At 61.2% G+C, this 20541-nt stretch overlaps 1 protein-coding gene across 1 annotated transcript in view; it reads right to left on the bottom strand.

The window, feature by feature from the left end:
* Window positions 1–2769: 2769 nt before the first annotated feature.
* The window catches only part of FOXK1 (forkhead box K1), a 70763-nt gene continuing 52991 nt past the window's right edge, over window positions 2770–20541 (bottom strand). Inside the window, exons 3-9 of the mRNA XM_043559582.1 lie at window positions 15514–15670; window positions 14817–14963; window positions 13966–14159; window positions 11857–12023; window positions 11485–11769; window positions 10449–10673; window positions 2770–9987 (exon numbers count right to left, since the gene is read on the bottom strand). Of these exons, the coding sequence (XP_043415517.1) occupies window positions 9719–9987; window positions 10449–10673; window positions 11485–11769; window positions 11857–12023; window positions 13966–14159; window positions 14817–14963; window positions 15514–15670 (1444 nt within the window). The 3' untranslated portion in view covers window positions 2770–9718. The remainder of the gene's footprint in view (window positions 9988–10448; window positions 10674–11484; window positions 11770–11856; window positions 12024–13965; window positions 14160–14816; window positions 14964–15513; window positions 15671–20541) is intronic.

Here is a 20541-nt window from a genome sequence, read left to right as displayed (position 1 = left end):
TCAGGCGAGAAGCACCTGGCTGTTCTGTTCGATCCCGTGGGCACGGGGAGTCGCAGCTGCTGCCGGGAGTGGGGAATGGGCAGCAGGTGGGGCGGGGGGGGCGGGTCCCAGAGCCTGGAGGGGAGGAGGCACCTGCGGGCGGCTGGCCCCGGGCCGGGCTGCAAAATCTAACTGCAATCCACTGCCCTGCCGTTGCTGGAGCATTTGCTGCAGGAAGCGGCCAGGAGCAGGAAGCACCCTCCCGCCTTGCGGGAGCACCCGTGTTCCGTGTTGAAGGGAGAGGCTGGCGCCGTGGGGCCGGGTCTGCAGAGCCCCAGCCCTGGAATCACGAACACACAGGAAGTTGGGTGTGAAAATACCGGCGGATAGCTCACTAATGACCCGTGGTTTTGGTGCGAGTTTACTGGCTCATTGGGCCACCGCATAGACATCAGGCCCAAAGGTTAATGGCATTGGGGAGCCTGGGTGGCTCGGGCAGTTAAATGTCGGACTTCGGCTCAGGTCGTGATCTCGTGGTCCATGGTTCGAGTCCCCACGTTGGGCTCTGTGCTGACAGCTCAGAGCCTGGAGCCCGCTTCCGATTCTGTCTCCCTCTCTCTCTGCCCCTCCCCTGCTCGCACTTTCTCTGTCTCTCAAAACATGAATAAACGTGAAAAAAATTTAAAATTCAAAGGTTAACGGCATTTAGACCTACAAAATTGGAGACCTAGAAAGGAGTTCAAGTACTAATTTCATAGCTTAAAAAAGTGTTTATCGAGGTAAAACATATGAGGAACACCAATTCTGAGTGAACTCAACGAGCTCTCTCATTTCTATCATTCAGTGGTACGAAAGTAAACGTTCAGCTAGCTCGTTGGGGGGCACAGGGGCTGACTCGTAGCGTTTGATAATTTCCGTGGTGTAAATACTCCCCAAATGGCAGAATTCCAAGCTGCCAACGCGACGTCACTGGGCAGCCGGGGGAGCCAGTTACGGTTTGACGGTCCGCCCGCTGTACAGACGCCATGGGTGGGGGTGGCCCAGGAACACAGGGACAGGGAGCAGCGAGTGACGAGTCGAGTACTCACTACCTTTGTTTCCAATGTAATTGAGAGAATTAAAATTCTTACCGATGGCTTTAGCAACGGGCTCACAAAATTTCCGGAGGTGTGGCAGGCGGCTCTCACGAGCGGACCCCGCACACCAATGTGAGGCCGCACGGCCACTGCCCCACTGGCTCGCGGTGCCTCGCTTTTGTCACTGCGCCTTAGTGCTGCCTGCTCACGCTTCCTACACGTGCCAGCCGACGGCGTTTAGCCTTCGCCGTGGCTCAGCCCGACGCCCCGAGAGGCGTCCGTGTGGCGGTCTCGAGCCGTGTTGTGTTCGGCGTGTGACTGCAGGGCGGGTCGCCGCTCGCCATTCTACCGTCGGCGAAGAATGACCCGGTTGGTTTCCGGATTCTGGCAGTTGTGCACGCAGCCGGGACGCAGTCTGTCGTCTGAGGGGGGTGCGCCTGCTGGCTTCGCCTGCACCGAGAGCTTGGCCGTGTGCCGGGGCCATTCCCTCCCTCCCCGCGCACACACACCCCAAGCACCTTCCCAAGGGTGATATTTGACTGCTTCTTACAACAACGTTTCCATTTGTGTAGACTGGCATCTTAAGGTCTTACTGGTGAGAAATGGTCGTCTTGATCAAAACTGAAACTTGGGGCGCCTGGGTGGATCAGTCGGTTAAGCGTCTGACTGTTGATTTTGACTCAGGTCACGATCTCACGGTTTGGGAGTTCGAGCCCCACATGGGGCTCTGCACGGACGGCGCAGTGCCTGCTTAGGATTTTCTCTCTCCCCCTCTCCCCTTCTATTTCCCCAAATAAATCAATTTTAAAAAACTTAAAGAAAAACAAACTGAGACTTAAAAAGCTACACGTTTCAGAAGGACGCTAACTAGCCAGCGCAGCTCACAGAGCTTATTCTCACTCTTGCCCGTCATTCGGCCAAAATCCTGAAATGTCCCGACTCTGTTAAGGTTGAGCTCAGGCTTACAGTTAGCATCTTGCGGTGGCGGTGGGGTAAGGTGAAGGAAAGCAGGGTTCAAGCTTCAGTTACAACCGCAGGCAACCGCAAAACCCGAGAGAGGCCAGTTGTTTGGCTCGGCGAGGTGACGGGGTCACGTGCACAAACGCTGGAGAACCTTGACCAAAGATGTGTCTGTGACAAATGCACGTTTCTATGAAATCCCAAGTCAGGACTGGCACCCTTCTTACGACGGCTGAAATCGTAAACCCGGCCGGGCTCGCAAAGGGGGGGGGCTCTCACCACAGCTGTCGTGCACGATGGCCTTTAATGCACAGAACGCTGTGAGGCAGGGGCCCCCATTTTGCAGATGAAGAAACAGGGCTTCTTGGAGGCGGAAGCCCCCCCCTGCTGAACTGTGAACCCAAGTCTGTCCAGGCTCCGCCCCCGGTGGGTGCGAGGGCCCACCCGCGAGGCGGCTACGGGCGTCGGTGGGCTTCCCCAGCTTCGCGGTTGGTGCCTGGGAGCCGGTGGAGGAACTCAAGGAACTCCCTGGGGCCCAGGCCAGGCCAGGGAATCACAGGCACCTGTCCGTTGGCTTCTTCCCGGGAAAGGGCTACCGGGCACAGTGGGAGAAAACACACCTTCCCCAGGAACGGCCCCCTGGGGTCAGGCACCCCCCCCCCGCCCCTCCCCCGCGCCAGGGAGCAGACAGTGGCTGGGTGTCCACCCATCTGTCCCTCAGCAGTCACTCACAAGGACCACACAGAGCCCCGGGTCACTTCTGTAATATATAATTTTATTTCTGGTTATAGAAACAAATGCTAAGAGGAGAAACAGAACTTCCCCATCCACATACAACAGTTTAATAGATAAAAGGACAGTTAAAATAAATGGAAAACAAAAAGTAGAAATTTGCAACTTTGTTATAGCTTTAAAACATTAACGTCTGATACAATTAGAAATCACATTCAGATCTCAAACTTTTTAAAAAAAAAAGTATGGCTCCTTATTAAAAAAATACTGTATCCCATTTGAAACGATAACGCAGGCAGGCCCAGCGAGGTGGGCCTCTCGTCTTTCCGAGGACGGGAGCGGACGGGACCGCGGGCCGTCTGCCACCTGCCGGGGCATCTGGGTCCCTCCCGGGAGGGCTTCCCAGAGACGGACGCCCGCGGCGGGCCCAGGGAGCCGAGCCCTGCAGCACAAGCCACTTTCCCGTCCAGCGTGCCAGAACCCAAGTCTCCACTGCGTGGGCAACCACCGCTTTTCAAGCACTGATGATGAAACATACGGTGAAAAGATACTTCAGACAGCCACTGTACAAACACGCTCACGCGTGCACTCACCCCCAACACCCGCCCCCCCCCAAGTCACTTTACAGGGAAGGTAATAAGCCTCTGTACTGGTTTAATCCCTCATCATGCGGGCCGTGCTGCGGGCACGGGGTTTGCGGGGCTGATCCGGGCGAGAGTCTGGGTCCCACTTTTGTCTCATTCCTCCTTCACCCCATCCTGAAATACAGACTGAGCCGCGTAAATTAAGTATCCGGGTATCCAGAAAGCCTTCCGGGCAGAGAGCTGCGAGGGAAGCAGGGAAGGGCCAAATTTAAAATGCTTGATTTTAAATCCCATATTTGTGGATTAAAAAAGGAGAGGAGGAGGAATCTGGGTCAGTTAACACAGAAACTTAGACGTGATGAGCTTAAGAGGCAGCAGGCACAGGTTGACATCCTTCACGCTGGTTAACTTTGTGCGGGGAAAACCCACCCGAGTCAAGGCCCTCTGGCGGTGCGGCCAGCTGGCTCAGCACTCGGGGCGACAGGTCACTGGGCGCCTCGGGACTCTGGGAGACAGCTCAGAGGAACAGCCCTGCCACTGCAGCTAAGGAAAACATTGTGCGACGTGCCAGACGATGTAACAGCAACCCAGGGCACGTGGCCTGTCTACACGGCCACATCCCTCCCGGGCCTGGCCTCCCCAGCACTTTCTACTGTTTCTGACGCAGAGTAAACCACCAATAAATATTCAGATGAATCAAATGAGCAAACTATTCCAGAAGAGATTCCCGAAGAGAATAAGCCGGAATTCTTCCAATTATCATCTGAGTCCTAAAATACCTGGGTTGGAGCAAAGAGGAGAGAGCCGCCTGGAGACTCGCCGGCCCGCCTGGGACGAGACCAGAACCTGCGGAGGGAGGCAGCTCCGCCTCCCGCCGGCCCCCGGGGCCTGCCCCTCACGTTCCCCAGTGCACCCAGATGCCAGCAGGTGCCAGGAACGGGGACAGACATGCCCAGAAATGAAGTCACTGCTCCGTTCACTCTTTGCTGAATCCTCACGGCCAAAACCAGCGGTTAGGAGAACTGAAAGAGACGGGGTCCCCAAGCCTCACTAACGCAAAGAATTTCCTCCCAATCCTGTGTGGCAATGCAGCGCAGCCTCAGCCCCGGGCGGCGGGCAAAGCTTCAGAGGAAGCCCCGATCGGGAGCGACCGGCAGGAGGGCCTCCAACCACTAGTTGGCTGCGCTCCAGCGTCCCGGGGACCAGGCGTGTCTGGGGGGTGGAGGCAGGGGTCGTTGTCTAGACGGGAGCCGGGCCTCCCGCAAGCAGCCGGCACGGACACTCGCTCTTATGTGGCGGAGGCACCGTGGGGTCCGTCAGGCTCGCAGAAGTGATCCTGTGGACGTCCGACCTCCGTTTAGCTGTCCTGTGTCCCCCCTCCTGGGGGGAGCGGGCGCAGGCAGCACCCCTATTTTCTTCCTGGGGCCCTGGTGCCTCTGCGAGGACCTCCTAGGCCACGGTGGAGAGGCAGGTCGTGGAGCGAACCTCCAAGTGGCCGCAGGGCCGAGCCGGGGTTGCCGAGCGCCTTGGCAGAGACGGCCCCACACGGCCTGGGGCCCCTGAGGACTCTGCGGGACAGGCGGTGGCCTCGCTCAATGCAGGAGCAAAACGATTTTCCTCAAACGCAGCCGGGCAAGCGGGCCTGTGTTATTTCAGTTTGGAGTACGCGCCTGTGGCTGCGTCACAAAGTCCCGTCCTGGAGCCGGCACCAGGGACGACAGTGGAGACCTCGGCCAGCTCCTGGGGCTGCCGAGGACCCACCCGGCCAGGTCCTGAGCATTTAAAACCTAACGCGGGAGGCGAGGCCTCGGGACAGAATGCGTAAAAGGAAAGGACCGTATAAAACTGGAAAACAAGCTGAAAACGAGGGACAGACACCCTGCAAGAGACTGCGGGCGCGGCCACCCCTGTGGAGGCCCGTCCGGAGGGCGGCCCCACATGGGCACGCGGACAAACTTACATTCTTCTCAGAAAATATTGCTTCGAGGCTGAGGTATGACAAAGGCGGCTTGCGGGGGGGCTGGGAGGAGACGTTCTTTGCTTTAAGCCAAGCTAGCAGTGGGGCTGTGGGTCGGGGGGCCTGGTGGGGACTGGCGGCCACGTGGCCGGGCTTCCTCTTAGCAGCTCTGCCTCTTGGGACCCGCGGAGAGTCGCGGTGCCTAAAATAAGCAGCTCACGATCCCCTCAGCATCTGTGAGCACAGCTGCCCTGACCCCTTTTCTGGGGGAGCTACCGCCTCTCAGGGGCGCGGGGGGCGGCGCTGTGTGACCCCCGAGATGGCCCTGCGTCCCGCACGCAGTCGCTGGAGGGCAAAGCGGAATGTGAGGCGTTTGGAGAAACACACACCCACGGGACTCACTTCTGGGCTCTAAGAGCTCGGGGAACATTGTTTCTTCCCTGACGCTTTCTCACGTTCAACCACACGTTCAACTAAGCATCTTTTTTCAAATGAGGCCTGTTTTTGTCTCTATAAAGAAACTGACCCCAAGACCAAAGGCCCGCCTTCTTCTCCTGAACTCTGAATGGAGCGACCTTGTGCGCTCCCTCTGGATGCTCCACGGAGACCCAGTCTCAGAGGAAAGGAGAGCACTGATCGAATCATGCCCACGGCCCCAAACTGGTCTTCCGCCAGCCCCGGTGAGGAGCAGGAAAGGGACCAGGAGGTCCCGGCTGAACCCATCGGGGCGCGGCGGGGCCCCCGCCCCCCGGCCGTGGCGGCACCCCCACCCCGCCAGCTCGAGAATCACAGAATAGTCATGTTAGTGACTCAGAAATCCCTCGTCACCTTCGCAATTTGGCCTGGCTGTTAAACAGAGAACAAAGGGAAGACCGCAAACCTTGAACGTGAACCCACCAGACCGAGAGCGGGGAGTTGACGGGAGCGGCTGTAAGCACGCGGACCCGTTCCCCCCCCCCGCCCCCAGCGCGGGGCTCAGTGCACCCGGCCATCGGTCCTGCGGTCCCCAGGGCGTGGGCCGAGGCCGAGAGGGCTGTGTCCCAGGACAGGGGTGGGGGCAGTTCTGGCAGGTGTCTAACCTCACCGGGGGATGTGAGCCCTGTTACCTTTACGACTTGACAGAGAAGGTGGAAAAGGACATCTGCCGGAGCCGCTGACGCTCTGCCTCAGCCTGTCCTTGCACCACTCAGGACGGCGTCCGTGGCAAGAAAGACGCGGACCGCTCGTGAGGTCCACCCTACGGTGGCAGGGGCCGTGCCTCTGTGGCCTTCTGTGCCCCGCACCGTGGCACTCACTGGGCCCTGTGACACGGCCCGTGAGCTCTGGGTACAGGCCTTTTCCTTCCATTGCCCACCAGACCGTCCAGGTGGGAAACGCTCAGCTACTGAGTAGTTACTTCTGTGACTTCCTTCCTGTGCAGAGAGGGTGTTTTCCTGCATCTGGTGCCGGTCGACGGGGCGAGAGGTCAAGCAGCAGACAGAAGGGAAGCCGGGTACCAGGGGGAGGGGGCCCGAGTGCCCTGTGTCACGATGCAGGGGAGGCGGGCCCTTCCCAAAGCCCGCACACCTGCCTGGCCGCCCCCTTCACACGCACCTGGGCCCCCCGGGTGACCAAAGAGAAGGTTCTGAGACCCCTGAGACCACACTGACAACAGGATGGTGCCGGGATCGAGCTGTTTCCGCTTCTCCCCCACTGGTGGGGGCTGGCCCACCCTCTACAACCCACACCTGTGGCGGGTCACACGTGGCCAAGATTCTGAGGGTCGCGGTGCCTTGGTCATTGATAGCCTGGCACTCTTGCTTCCAGCGTGGGGGGGAGACCATCACTCGGTCGGCTCTGGGGGCACAGAGCGACCTTTTCACTCTAAGGTGCATCTGGTCCCCAGGTGCAGGCTGCCCTCAGCCTTCCGGCCACCAGTCCCAGGCCAAGGGTGGGCAGGAGCAGGCCCACTCTTGGGTCAGAGGACCGTGAACCCACCCAGACGCCCACCGTCTGTGAGCCCGGACGGGCAGCTCCCCCAAGGCCTAGCCCTGCCCTTCTCAGTCCTGTGAGCTCCCCACGAGGCAGAACCCACCGATGGACACCCTGCCCTCTCTCGTCTTCCCTCTCCTGGAACCACTGCCCGAACATGGGGTGGGTCATCCCCCAAAATGAACGGAAACCAAAGCGTCTCCAAAGCCGGGCAAGCAAAAGGTCGGTGCCAGACTCACCAGACCCGGCGAAGGCCCGAGGCTCTCCCGCGCCCACGCTGTCCCGCGTCCGCGCCCACGCCGTCCTGCGTGTCCCGTGCAGGCTGCCGGCCCAGCGTTCCCACGGGGGCAAACCTGGGGCCGTCCTGCCGGCCGGTGAGCAGATACAGTCCCCTCGGCAGGACCTCCTGACAGCCGACCTGAAGGCAGGCCCTGGGTTCGGATCCTCCCAGGTGAGGCCCTCGCAAGGGGCAGACAGTGCAACTCCCACCACCCCACCTGCCCTCTCACGCACACACCGGACGCTGCGGCAAAGGACAGAGTTTATGAAACAGAAATCGCCAACGCGGAACACAGTGCGGTTTCCCATCACCGAGGACGGCACGCCCGGCCACTTCCACCCCAGTGTCACCGGAGGCAGCGGGTGGGGACTTCACAGAAGAGCTTCTCTCCCAGTTGAAGTTGGCGCCACAGACACAAGCGGTTTGGGGCTTGAAGAATGTCGGACCAGGTGTCACAGGCCGGACGGGAGGACACTCTGTATTTGTCCTCGGCGACTGACGACCACGGCAGTGAGACAGAGCCCGTCCGCCCGCCCCGGCCACGGCCCGGCCACGCTTGGCACATAAGCCCGTCTTGCCTGAACGGCCTCGAGACTGTTCTGCGGTTTCTCCTTCGCTCCGAGCTGGCGCCTGACCCGGCCCACCAGGCCCGCTCCTTCTCTCGGGGGCTTTAGGGGCCGAGCTCGCTCCCTGTCGCTGCCGCTGGGGGGGGGGCCTGGGGAGGCAGCTTTGCTGGCTGGAGACCGATGCTGAGGACAGGCGACTTCCAGGAAGAAAAACTGTTCCTGCTGGACTTCTGTGCAGGGCCCGGTGTCCACCGTCAGAAAAACCAGTGCTGGGGCGGCCGGCCAAGTTTAGAGTCGCTTTTCACAGACCACTTGACGTTTCCTGAGAATGTTCTCCGAGAGGAGCTGAAGAGCTAGAACGTGGACCCCAAACTGGGCTATAAACCAGGAGTGCGGCGGCCTCACCTACGGCTGTGGTGACGGCTCCAGGAGGCACGGGGCGTCTGTGAGCGCAGGGCCTCGGTCCCGGGGAGCCTGGCGTCACTCGCTGGTCACGCGGCCAGGTCGCAGGCAAGACCGATGGAGGCAGCAAGAGCCGAGCACAGGGGCGGTGTGGCCCCGGCGCCGCGGGCAGAGGACACGGCCTGACTTACAGCAGGAGGTACGTGTCGAGTGGTAAAGCGACCGCCACTTGCTGACGGTATCCGAGAGGCACCCGCCAGCGCTGTGCGTCCCACGGCGTCCAGGCACCGGGGCCTCAGGCCCGCGGAGGACACAGGGCTCGCCGATTCCCGGTTTCGGGGCCTCTGGACGAGGACCCTCGGCTGCTCCCACCCACACAGCTTTCCGCCCCGAACGCCAGTCCGGGAGGCCGTCGATCTTTCTTGAAGTTAGCAGACAGAGCGGCAGGATTGACTCGTCACAGGATTAATGCCAGTAAGAAGCCCAGGCCTACGGCCGTCACGTTGTCCACAGACGCAGACCTCACAGACACCTGCTTCCTTTCGTGTTTATCTCAGATTTGAGATGAAGCCTGAATCCCACCGGTTCAACAAAATAAGAAAGCCAAGCCTGAGCCCCGCACCCCAGATTAATGCCAATGCTTTCTGTGTCGCTACTTTAGGGAGAAAACCCCACGGGACGCTCCGGGCTCTGGCAGCGCCTGCCTTCCTCCTGCGCACTCCCAATCCGCCACAGAGAGGACCCGTGCCGCTGCCGTCCCCTCCCTTGCACGACGGCCTCCGTCTGGGCCTCCGGGGGCCACGGGTGCTCCGGCAGCCTCGCCTCTGCTCGCGGCTAAGTCTGCCCGTGATCCGTTCCTCCGGGCGCCGGGCCGCGGCCTCGTCCCCCACGCCCTCGGCCACGGGCCCAGGAGCGAAGACGGTGCAGGAGAGAAGGAAATAAAAACAAAGAATTCCCGAATCATACAATCAGCGGTCTGAACTTGTTTATGTGTTTTGTTTTAAACCACAGCAGGGGCAGGAGACAGAACAGGGAGGACGAGTGCGTCCAGGTGCGGGTGGAGGCCGAGACCGTCCTGTCCGTTTGGCACGTGCGCAGGTCACCGTGGAGCCTTCTTGTCGCGGTCCGCAAGCGGCAGGGGGTCGGCGGTCAGGGCCTGGCTCCAGAATCCCTTATGGCGAGCGTCCCACTCGGCCCGTAGGCAGGCGTCTTCACTCCCCGGTTCCGGGTCCCTGCGGGCCGGCGGCCGTGATCACCCCGGCCTGCGCGGTCACAGTCCCACTGGGCTCCTCTACGCGCGACCTTTTGACCTCGGGCTCCCCGGTGGAAGAGGCGGCGGAGGCAGCGGTGGCCGGGGCGGTGGCGGTGGTGGCCGCGGCCGCCGCCGGCTCCTCGGGCCCCACCTCGCACACCCGCGTGACCACCACTGGCGTGGATGAGCTCGCCTGGGCCGCCAGGAGTTGTAGGGGGCTGGTGAGGGCTGGGAGCGGAGGAAAGAGAGGTGCGCGTTGGCGAACGGCCGAGAGCGGCACACGGGGAGCCGCTGCGGGAGGGCCGGGCCGACCACGCGGGCACCCGGATCCCGGCCCCTCGCCGGCTGGGCCTCGAGGGCCGCGCCCTCCCCGACCTGACCCTGCTCTCGCCTGGGGGCCCTCCTCTTGCTGATCTCTGTGGACGCCCGGGGCCCCCGCCCCCTCCCTGCAGCTGCACCCCTGCTTCAGTTCCCGCCGGGACTCGCCGCCCACCTCCGTCTATTTTCCGACCCCATGGGTGTGAGCGCTGGGCCGTGAGGACTCTGCCTTCGGCAGGGCGTTGGCCCCGGCCTGACCGGCAAGTCCCCCGCGCCGAGGGCACAGAGGGATCGACCGGACGTTCTCGCACGGCAGGCGCTCCGCGCAGAGCGACCGGGCGCAGAGGGGCAGGGGCCGGGCAGGGCCTCACCGTAAGTGCTGCCGGCTAAACTGTTGGTGGGGACCGCGTGCTTCCCGTTCTGAGTGACGGCCCGGACCGGTAGGTGGTGCTGACCGATGGTCACCGGAGTGGCTGGCTGCAGGATGGTGACCGTGTGGCCGGGGACCCCCGGGGCCATCTGACTGGCTACCGTCTGGATGACGCGGCTAGCGGCGGGGATGGTGGCGAAGGCGATGGTGGGCTTCTCCTCCAGGCCTGCAGGAATACAGTGTGTGCGAACCCCGCGGGCCCGCCACGGCGGCCCACGCCCATGCCCACGCGAGCCGCGGCAGGAAGTCTGTTTACGGGGGGGATCGGACTGCGGCTTTAAGGCATCGGCGCTGGGGAAAACGCTTTTCTCAAAAGAAAAATCCTACCGACGAAATACATTTGAAACGAGAAAAACGATGAATAGGGTTTTAGAAAAACACTGCCGGAGCCCGAAACATAAAACAGACGAAGAGACGGTATCATGTGGAACGAAAAGGCTTGCATCTGGAGTCACAGACTTCCTTCCCCAGACGCCTTTGTCGTTATGACGCGATCAACAGGCGTGGGGGCCGCGAGGAGGCGGCCCCGGAGTCAGGCTCCCGCCAGCATCTTCCGTGCCACGGGCTGCATTCGCGAGCACCCGTTATTCCTTGGGCCCAACGTGCCTCCCGTAGGAACCTGTAGCGGTTTTTAAGCGACTTCCAAGGACGCCCCACCGGGGGCCCCAGAGCAATGCTCCCCCCCACCTCCCAACCCCCCACCCCAGCCACGGCCTCAAGCCCCACAGCCCCGCACCGTTTCCTCGGGGTCACGTACACCCGAAGGCACGACCGCCGAGGAGGGTAAACAGCACGGATTTACAAGGATGCGCTCCCCAAGAAACCCGCAGCAGGGAGACAAGGAGGAGCAGCCTGAGAACCCTCGGCCCCCGGAGGGAGCGCGTGTCCCCAGCACGCGGGCCTTCAGCCTCGTAGCCCAGGCTGACGGGCGACCTTCCGGGCACCAGCCCGGCCCGGGGACCACATGACTGCCTCACCTCTTGTCTCGCTTCCCAGGTCCAGCACGGCTGTGCCCGCCGCTTCGTGGGCGGCTCCTGCCGAGGCCTGGCTGGCGAGGATGTACCCGTTGGCGGAGCTGGCGGACGTGGTGACCACCCTGAGCATGGTGACAGGGGGAGCCTGCTGCACGACGTGGATGGCGTGGCCGGAGGGCTGCTGCGCCGTCACTATGGACGCGGGCATGTAGGCGACGGGCTTGGCAACCAGGCTGGGCGGTCGGGGAGGCACGGTCATGATCACCGGCTGGGCGCTGACGGGAGAACCTGCACGGAGGAGGAGCACGGCCGCTGAGCCTGCGCACACGAGGCCCACTTCCGCCACGTCGTGTAAAGGCCCCAAACCACTCTTACCGGGTGCGCTTTGGGAATACCGATACTCTGGAACAGAAGCTAACTTTGACCCGAAGTCAGGGTCGTGTGGAACGGGCGAGCCCTCTCGAGATAGGCACTCTGGGGTCTGCAGGCCGCTAGAGCGAGGGGACATCAGCCCAGGGTGGGTGGGCGAGGCTGGAGCACTCCTACGGAAGCAACGAGAGAACGGAGCACGGCGGTAAGCACGCGGGGCGAGGAACGAAGACGGCATCTGAACGTGAACGTCGGCGCATCCGCGTCTCACACGTCACCTGCGCCAGCTTTTCCTGACGCTCTTCTGTTCTCGCGGAGAGTTTCCAACACCGACAACGATGCTGTCCGATACACGGAAAGGCAACCGGGCCCTGAACCCGGCGAACGGGAGGACGCCGCGTTATTCGTGGCTTCCCAGCAAAAGCCACGCTCCAGAGCATTTACTTCCTGAAAGGGACCCGCCAGGCTTCCGCAAAAGTGGCTCAGTGTTCCGTGTTAAAATCACGAGCTCTGCCGGGATGGGCACAAAGCCCCCACCAGGACAGAGGACACACCTACAGGCTATTCATCTCGCAGGAAGGGCTGCTCCCTCCACCACCGTTCTCTTGGTTTGAAAACGGCGATCCCATCTGGCTCCTGCCAGTGAGGCTGGCCCAGGACCGGCTACGCAGCACAGGGACTCATGTCCCGTGAGCTGAGTCACAGGGTCAACACAAACCCTCAGAGGCAGGACGACGGGACTGCCTGGGTGCAGCTGGGGGACACAGTGGCCTTCACTCTGCATTCATTTATCACCATAAACTCCCTCGTGAGCGGCACCCTGGTCTCCCCGGGCACGGACCTGGCACCCTGTCCCCCGCCCCCGGGCCCCCAGTCTTCCTTGCTTCTCCCATCTGCCAGCTGGCTCGTCTGACTCCAACCCAGGCCTGGACCCTGTCTGCTCATTCCCATGCTCCAACCGGTAGTCGGCCTGGGTCCCTCCCAGTCCCCGAGCCTGTGACGGTCGTCAGCCCTCTCTAGCAGGACCTTACCCTGCACCAAGCGCACCCTGCTTCCTGCCCGCCTCCCACCCAGCACAAACACACCCGCTGCCTCCCTCCTCGGCCACCCGGGCTCTGCAGCCACGAGAGGCCCCCCTCTCCGTAACACACAGCTCACGTGGAAGCCGTGCTGGGCTGCCCTCCCGGCCTGAGGGTTTCCCGCCTGCCACTCCCCTGTGCCTTGTCACGAGATGGCGTCCCTAACTCCCAGGGTGACCCCGGGGCAGGCCCGCCCCACGCCCTCCCACAGACACTCCTTATCGGGGTTTCCGGGCAGTGCTGGGGGCAAAAGGCCAGCCCCATAACCACTGCCCCAGCTGGCGGACAGGCTCATCTACAAGTGAAACGTAGTGCTGGTCACCGCTAGGGTTTGAACTGTGTCCCCAGAAACCACCAGTGCCTCAGAAGGGGGCCTTGCTTGGAGTCAACTCTTTACGAGAGTGACGGAGTTGGATGAAGTCACTAGGATGGTCCCCAGCTCAGTGACCAGAGCCCTCAAAGGGGCACTCTAGACGCACGTGCCCGGGGAGAACAGGGCGGGATGATGCAGGCGGAGGTCGGGGTGATGCTCCCACAAGCCTGGGGGGCACCGGTCGTGGCCAGCAAGCCCCGGAAGCCGGGACAGGCCTGGAGGAGAGGATGCGCCCGGCCGCCCCCGTGGCCTCTGGCCGCGGAAGCGTGGGACAAGGGCGGCTGATGTTTCCGTGGTCGGGCCTGTGGTACTCTCCCCACAAACTAACCCTTGTCACTCTCACAGAATTTCTCTCCACGTTCCTACCAAGCAACATGGGATCCGGAAAATCTGAGCTCCGTTCAAACGTCCCGAATTCCGACCTCACCAACGTGACCATCGCCTTTGTTCCAATTTCTACTTCGGTCACAGTGTTGGCTGCTGAGAGCTGACAGGTCAGAGGGGCAGCGAGCTGTCCACTCACTCTGGTGTTACAGACCTCACCGGTCCTCAGACAGTCTCGCTCGAGAAATACAGGTGACAAGTTTAAAGCACCCAAAACGCTACTGTGACGAGCCGTCTGTGGAAGCTGGCCTCTGACCAAGGGGCAGCCCGGAGGCTTACCTGGACGACAGCGGCCCGAAGGGGGTGCGGAAGCAGGAGACGCCCCTCTGCCTCCGTTTCCGGAATGCCTGTTCCACGAGCTTCGCTTCTGAGGCGGGGTCTATCCGCCAAAAAGACCCCTTCCCAGGCTCCTCCTGGGAACGAGGGACTTTAATAAAGTAGCGGTTCAAAGAGAGGTTGTGTCGGATTGAATTCTGTGGACAAGCAGAGACATTCGCCAGTTAGCACGCGGCAAAACAAACTCCGTATGTGAACGCAACAGGCACGAGACCAAAGATGATGGGGCGGCCCGGAGGTGATGCCAGCGAGGGCGCTCCACAGGCCGGCAAGGTAACTGTGTTTTACTGGCAAGTGCAAAGGCACGGTGGGAGTTTTTTTTCTATCAAAATCGAGCACAGCATTCTTTCCAGAAAAAGTGGAACAGAGAGACAAGCCATAGGCCAGGCGTATGTCAGGTTTGAAACCTGTACTAAATCAAGTAGCCAGCGGGAAACAGCGACCGTGGGCAAAACAAGTGAGACACAGCTCAGTTAGGTCTGACGGTCCCCGTGCCCGCGGGCTGCCGTCTGGGCCCACGTGTGCGCCCATTTCCAAAGTAGCTCGGGACTACCAGGGGGGGTCAGCGTGGAAACGTAACAAGGCATATGTATCGCCCCTCCCTGCTCTGGCCGTTGGAGGGACAGAAGACTATTTCGACTCCCAGGGGCCGCGGCTCTTTGGAGACAGACCACAGGTCACCGACGAGGACACCCCTGTACCGCTTTCGGGCTTTCAGAACACGACCCGCCCGTGGGCGCCCTTGTCCCGGGGCAGCGGACCCAGAGCCCGGCTTCTCGGGCTCGAGGCCTCACCTGCCAGCCTTTGTCAGCCGTCCGGTAGTAAGGGTAATGCTTGGTGATGTGGGCGTAGATGCCGCTTAGTGTTAGCTGCCTGTCCTGCGCGGACGAGATGGCCTGCACGATCAGCTGAGCGTAGGAGTAGGGCGGCTTCGACTCGTCCTGAGGAGACAGGCAGCACGTGGTCAGCGCGTCGGCGGCTCCAGAGGGGCGTCCACGCCCCGGCCGCCCACGGCCCCTCCGGCAGGGCGCCCTTCCCACACGGACCGACGGCTACGGCGTGCCCGCCTAGCCCCGTCCCGGCGACCGCCACCCGCTTCCCCGACGAGCGAGCGGTGCCCCGCGCCTGCCCCACGCAGGGAAGACGCAGAAATCTCTCACTTCCTCTACAAAAGGATTTCAAAACAGGTATCAGATGGGAATGAGCCAAGATACACAGCTGTAAGGAAAAACTTGTCATTTTTCCTCAAAGACTAATTAACGCCCCAAAGCCATCCCATCACGGGCAGACGGGACGAGGGTGAACAGTAAGGGGGTGCAGGGCGGGAGAGAGTAGCTCCCACGGTGCCCAAACGTGCCGCCAGCAAGCGGGCTATTCCCGCAGCGTCCCGTCCCCCCCGGGGGCGCCTCGCTTTCACGCCAGCGCCTCCGTGCCCACTCCGTGCCCCGCGCCCGGCCGCCGCGCGGCCACATGCGCCGTGAGTCCCGAGACCTTAGGGCTGTCCCCTCCGGACGCGTCCGCCTGCTGCTCTGAGGCGGCCTTCGCGGCAAACTCTGCGGCCAGCTGCAGGTCTGAGGTCACGTTCTGAACAAAGCGGTAGCCGGAGGACCCCGCTCCGCGTGGACTGGCCGGGCAGGAGTTGGGAACGCTGTGGAGAGAAACGACACGTCCTAAGTTCTTGACCCCGAAAAGGACGGCTGGCAGTGCAGGATCTCAGGACCTACCTGGGTGATGCAGGGGGACAGAAACTCTGACCCCCTTCTTCTCTATGTGACACAGCACCTCCCCTTTGAAAAAGGCTGGACCAAGTGTGACCAGAGACAGTTCGTGTCCACGCACGGCCAGCGTAGCAGTAGTTTCTGCTTGTGGGCAGCTGTGGGCCCTGATGGGCAGGTTTCCGGGACGGCCACCGGGTGGCCCCCGTCCCCACTGCAGACTGCCGGGCTGACCCTGCCCGTGGCTGCTGTCGGGCGCTCACGGGCCCACACGAGGGCGCTGTGGGCAAAGGCTGGGGAGCCGTGGCATTCAGAGAGGGCGTGAGCACCTCTCGGTCGGGCCCTCCCCAGTTCCTCCGGAGCCACGGCCACCGCTTCGACTTCTGTCACTCACGTTGGCTGTGAGTGGAACCACCTATGGCCCAAGGCCACTCTCGTTCCCGGAGGGTCCCGAGTGGCTTGCAGGGCCCCCGGCCGCTTCCTTGCTGGAGCCCGTCCGGCCCGGCTCACCGGCGGGCTCTGGTCTAGTGCTCTCGTGAACAAGGTGGACTTTGGTTATCAAACTACAACAACATTCTCATTTTGAAAACCAGTTCTGTTATAAAATTTTCAGAGGCAACAAATGACACCGGGAGTGGGTGACAAGCCCAGGTAAAGGTGCCCCTGCTGGGACCTGACCAGACCACGGACGGGCCCCCGGCTTCAGGAGAGCTCCTGCAAAGCCAGTACCCCAGTAGGAACCATCCAGAGCCCCATTTCCCTGCCCGAGTGTCCTGCCCCTCAGTGTCCAGAACCTTCCTCCTCCCCCCGGCCCAGGACAGCAACCACCGGCTTACGGGTCTGTCTCCCTTTGGTAAAGGCAGGAAACAATTAAAAAAAAAGCAACTTTTTCTTAATTGAATTTGGAACCAAATACACAGACCCCAAACTTACAACATGAGGCGTGAGGGGAAGACAAAGGATGTCACTGGTGCCACGTTCACATACTCGAAACCCAGCTGCTCAAATACAGTCACCCCACGTGGCACCAGGCGGTGGTTCAGCGGTCACGCAACCCCGACGTGAGGACTTTTCCCGAAGGTTCTGCCCTGCACTCTGCCAAACGGTGCGGCAGCACAGAAGGCACCCGCCAAAGGCAGCCCCATCAACCCCGCGTCATTCCCAGATACACTCCACGCCCCGTCTGGACCTGAACGCAAATAAAGCCAAACGGTGCATCTTCCTCTAGAGCACGAGGGACGAGACCCGGAAACATACCTCCCGGACACAGATTCACACCCGACCGGGTGGCTGGTGGACCCATAACCGCGTGCCGCCCTCACAGTGGAGAGGACACACAGCGGCCCGTGGGCTTAGGCCCACGGGCTCCCGCCACCCGTCCCAAGTCACCGTTTTGTGAAAGACTATAGAAAACTTGCATTGAACTCACTGAACTCAGAGAAAAGGCTGTCTGTCATTCACCAAAGAATGATTGCAAATGGAAGTGACGTATAGGGTAGCAAAAGCAGGCTCACGGAAAGGAGAAGTGGGGGCGGCCCCGTAGCACTTTCTACGGCGGCGCCTGGCGGCTCGTGCTGGCCAGCGCTCCTGGGGGCACGCAGAGGGGCAGGTTTTGGCCCAGAGCTGCCCAGCAGGCCCGTCCCAGGCGGACGTGTGTTTGTGTGCACAGCCCTGCGGCCTCAGAGCAGCTAGCTTCTCCGTGAGCCCCAATCAGCTGTCCCCGCAGGCCGCCTCGGCCGAGAGGGCTGTGCCTGGTACCCGGCCGCCCTGATCTCACACCGCCATCTGAAGGGAAGGACGACAGAGAGAGGCCACGTGAGCCTAGGGAGGCCTCAGGCAGAGCAAAGTTCAGTTCAAGGACAGGCCTCAGAGGGGCAGGTGTGGGGTGGGGGCCTGGGGGCCTGGGCTTAAAGCAAGGCTCCCGCCCTGGGGAAACCCACCCAGACATTCAGAGCCCCATACCAGAGCTGGAGCCTACCCCACTGAAAATCTCCCTGCCTACTAGCAAAATCTGGAAAGCATTCTTCTTCTTCTTCTAATTCTTCTTCTTCCTCCCCCTCCCCTCCCCCTCCCCTCCCCCTCCCCCTCCTCTTCTTCTCCTCCCTTCTCCTCCCTTCTCCTCCCTTCTCCTTCCCCTTCTCCTTCTCCTTCTTCAAGTAGGCTCCAGGCCCAACATGGGACTTGAACTCATGACCCCCAGATCAAGAGTCGTGTGCTCTACGACTGAGCCAGCCAGGGAACCTGGAAAAAGTTCTTAAAGTATAAACGCACTTGTGTATCTCTAGAAGGGACGGGACAGAGAGGACACGTGGGGCCCTCCTCGGATGCCAGACTTCAGCAAAGAACTGCTCCCTTGGTGGGGTGGGGGGGGGTGTCCCCAACTGCCCAGGAACCTGGGACATCTGAATTTGAGCACCAGAGAGCAGCAGCGGAGTCCCAGCAGCCGTGACCTACCAGGCGTCACATAAAACAAGTGTCTGTTGTTCCCGAGATTAAAGGTGGAAATGAAGCTGAACGTGCATTTCAGTCCACTGCTCATCGACCCCCCTCTTATGGGAAAAGTGCTCCTGAGTCACATTTTTGTTTCAGGCGAGAGAGACTTAAGGTGCTGAGTGGCGGCCACCCTGGACTGGGGCCACTGTCTCGCCAGGGCAAACCCAGACTGGCTCTGACAGCCCAGGCCTGGAACGGGACCTCTGTGACCACGCAGGTCACAGCTGCCGATGACACTGCGTCCTATGTTTACAAATACTGGAAAAGAAGGAACAGCCTGATGGGAAAATGCATCTTACTGTGGCGATAAGAATTCAAGCTGAGAAAGACCAATCGGACAGGAGGTCAGCCCAGGATGTCCGCACATGGAAGGATGTGGAGTGTGGCCTTGACCTCATCCCCAGAAAGGCACACAGACCGCATTTACGAGCGGTGGGAAGGCTGCTAAGGCACTTTCGAGGGGCAAGGAAACGCTCTTAAAATCTTAAAAAGAGGATAAAAGGAAGTTCAGTGAAGGATGGGAGGGGAGAGCCTTCCAGGAAGCTGGCGGGAGAGGCGGGAGAGGGGGTAAGGACACAAGCGGAGGCCCCCTGGAAACAGTAAGGTCGTCACGGACCCACGGACTCTTGCGCTCAGAGGGCAAACGTCAGGTCTAAAAGGGTCAGCATCCAGAGGGGCACCGGACTCGTTAACAGCGACACTCAAAGCCAGAAAATGGCTTTAAATTCCGAGGGAAGAATGTGTCCCACTGAGAATTCTCCATGTAGCGCAACCAAGAAAAATGATGATTTCCTACATTTACTTGTCCTGTACCCCTTCCCTTCCCAGGAAGCAACCGGGGGACGTTCTCCACTAAAACCAAGGAGCAGGTTGGGGAGAACTGCTGGGCACAGGGAGTCAAGGTCAGAGGTGCCCCAGGCTGGGTCCAGGCGGAGGGAGCCCGGGCTCCTGAGGAAGAACCCGGCAGGTGTGAGGGCTGCGCGGGGCAGAGGGTGGCCGTGCTGGGCACAGGGACGTGGAGATAGCACCAGACACAGACTCCCGGCAGAACCGTCAGCGCCCAGACAGGGCACGGTGGGGGCTGGAGCTGCCACCGGCCCACTCGGAAAGCACCGCTGCCCACTGCACCCACAGCCCTGGTGTCATCTTCTCGGGAGCACGGGGCGGGCAGGCACGACAGAACCCCGATTTCCAGCTAGGAGGTCAACGCGGCACACGCCGAAACCCGAGAAGCCAAGAGAGCCGCGTCGCGGACCACGCAGAGGTAAGCAAACCGGCAGGGCGCTCGGGGTGGGGGCAGGACGGCCACGACGGTGCCACCGCGGTGGGCCAGGCCGGGCCAGTGCTCCTGTCACCACGTGCGGAACGCTTCAGTTCGTCTGCCACCTCACGTCCTCCCCGGATAAAAACCGGCTTTTTGAAAGCTTAACGGAAACCAGTTAGTGCCAGCACCATCCCTGTGGGCACCAGCCAAACACCATGCTCGCCCGCTGTACACAGTCTGCTGGGCCTCGGTTTCTGATCTGTGAGCGGGGACGGCAGCGCCTGGGTCTCCCAGCGTCATGGTGGACACGAAGGGCAGACGCGCGTCCAGCCCTCAGACGCCTGGCGTGAGCGTCGGTAACAGTTCCTGTTTTCATTACTGTTCTTAAAATCTTGTGGCTCGTGACTCTTAAAGAGCCTATTTTATTTCACTTTTTTTTTTAGAGAGAGAGATGGTGTGCACTCAAGCAGGAGAGGAGCAGAGAGAGGCAGAGAGGGAATCTTAGGCAGGTTCCACGCTCAGCACGGGGCCTGACGTGGGGCTCGATCTCACGACCCTGGGATCATGACCTAAGCTGAAATCAAGAGTCAGATGCTCAACCGGGGCACTGGACGACTCAGTCAGAGAAGCGTCTGACTTCGGCTCCGGTTCACGAGTTCGAGTCCTGCATCAGACTCCGTGCCGACAGTGTGGAGCCTGCTTGGGGTTCCATCCCTCTGCCCCACCCTCCCCCACCCTCTCAGAAATGAATAAACATAAAAAAAAAAAAAAGTCAGATGCTCAACCAACTGAGCCCCCCAGGCACCCCGAATGGCGTACCTTAAACAAAATAACCAAATCTGAGAAATTCACTGCCTCAGCGTAAGATGCGCAGATGACTCGGAACGCGAGACCACCGCGGTGCGGCCCCTGAGAGGAGGACACCGGAAAGGGCTCGGATGCCGCCCAGGAGGGAACTCACAAAACACTCGTGCGGCCACTGCGGTGTGGCGACGCGGAAAGTCTCCCAAGACCCGGCGCGAGAGGGGAAAAGGTCGTGCGGAGGAC

This window comes from Prionailurus bengalensis, chromosome E3, assembly GCF_016509475.1.
Source record: "Prionailurus bengalensis isolate Pbe53 chromosome E3, Fcat_Pben_1.1_paternal_pri, whole genome shotgun sequence".
In the NCBI taxonomy this organism is placed as follows: Eukaryota; Metazoa; Chordata; class Mammalia; order Carnivora; family Felidae; genus Prionailurus; species Prionailurus bengalensis.
The sequence above is the reverse complement of the archived record's forward strand: the minus strand, read 5'-3'. Positions and strand labels throughout refer to the sequence as shown.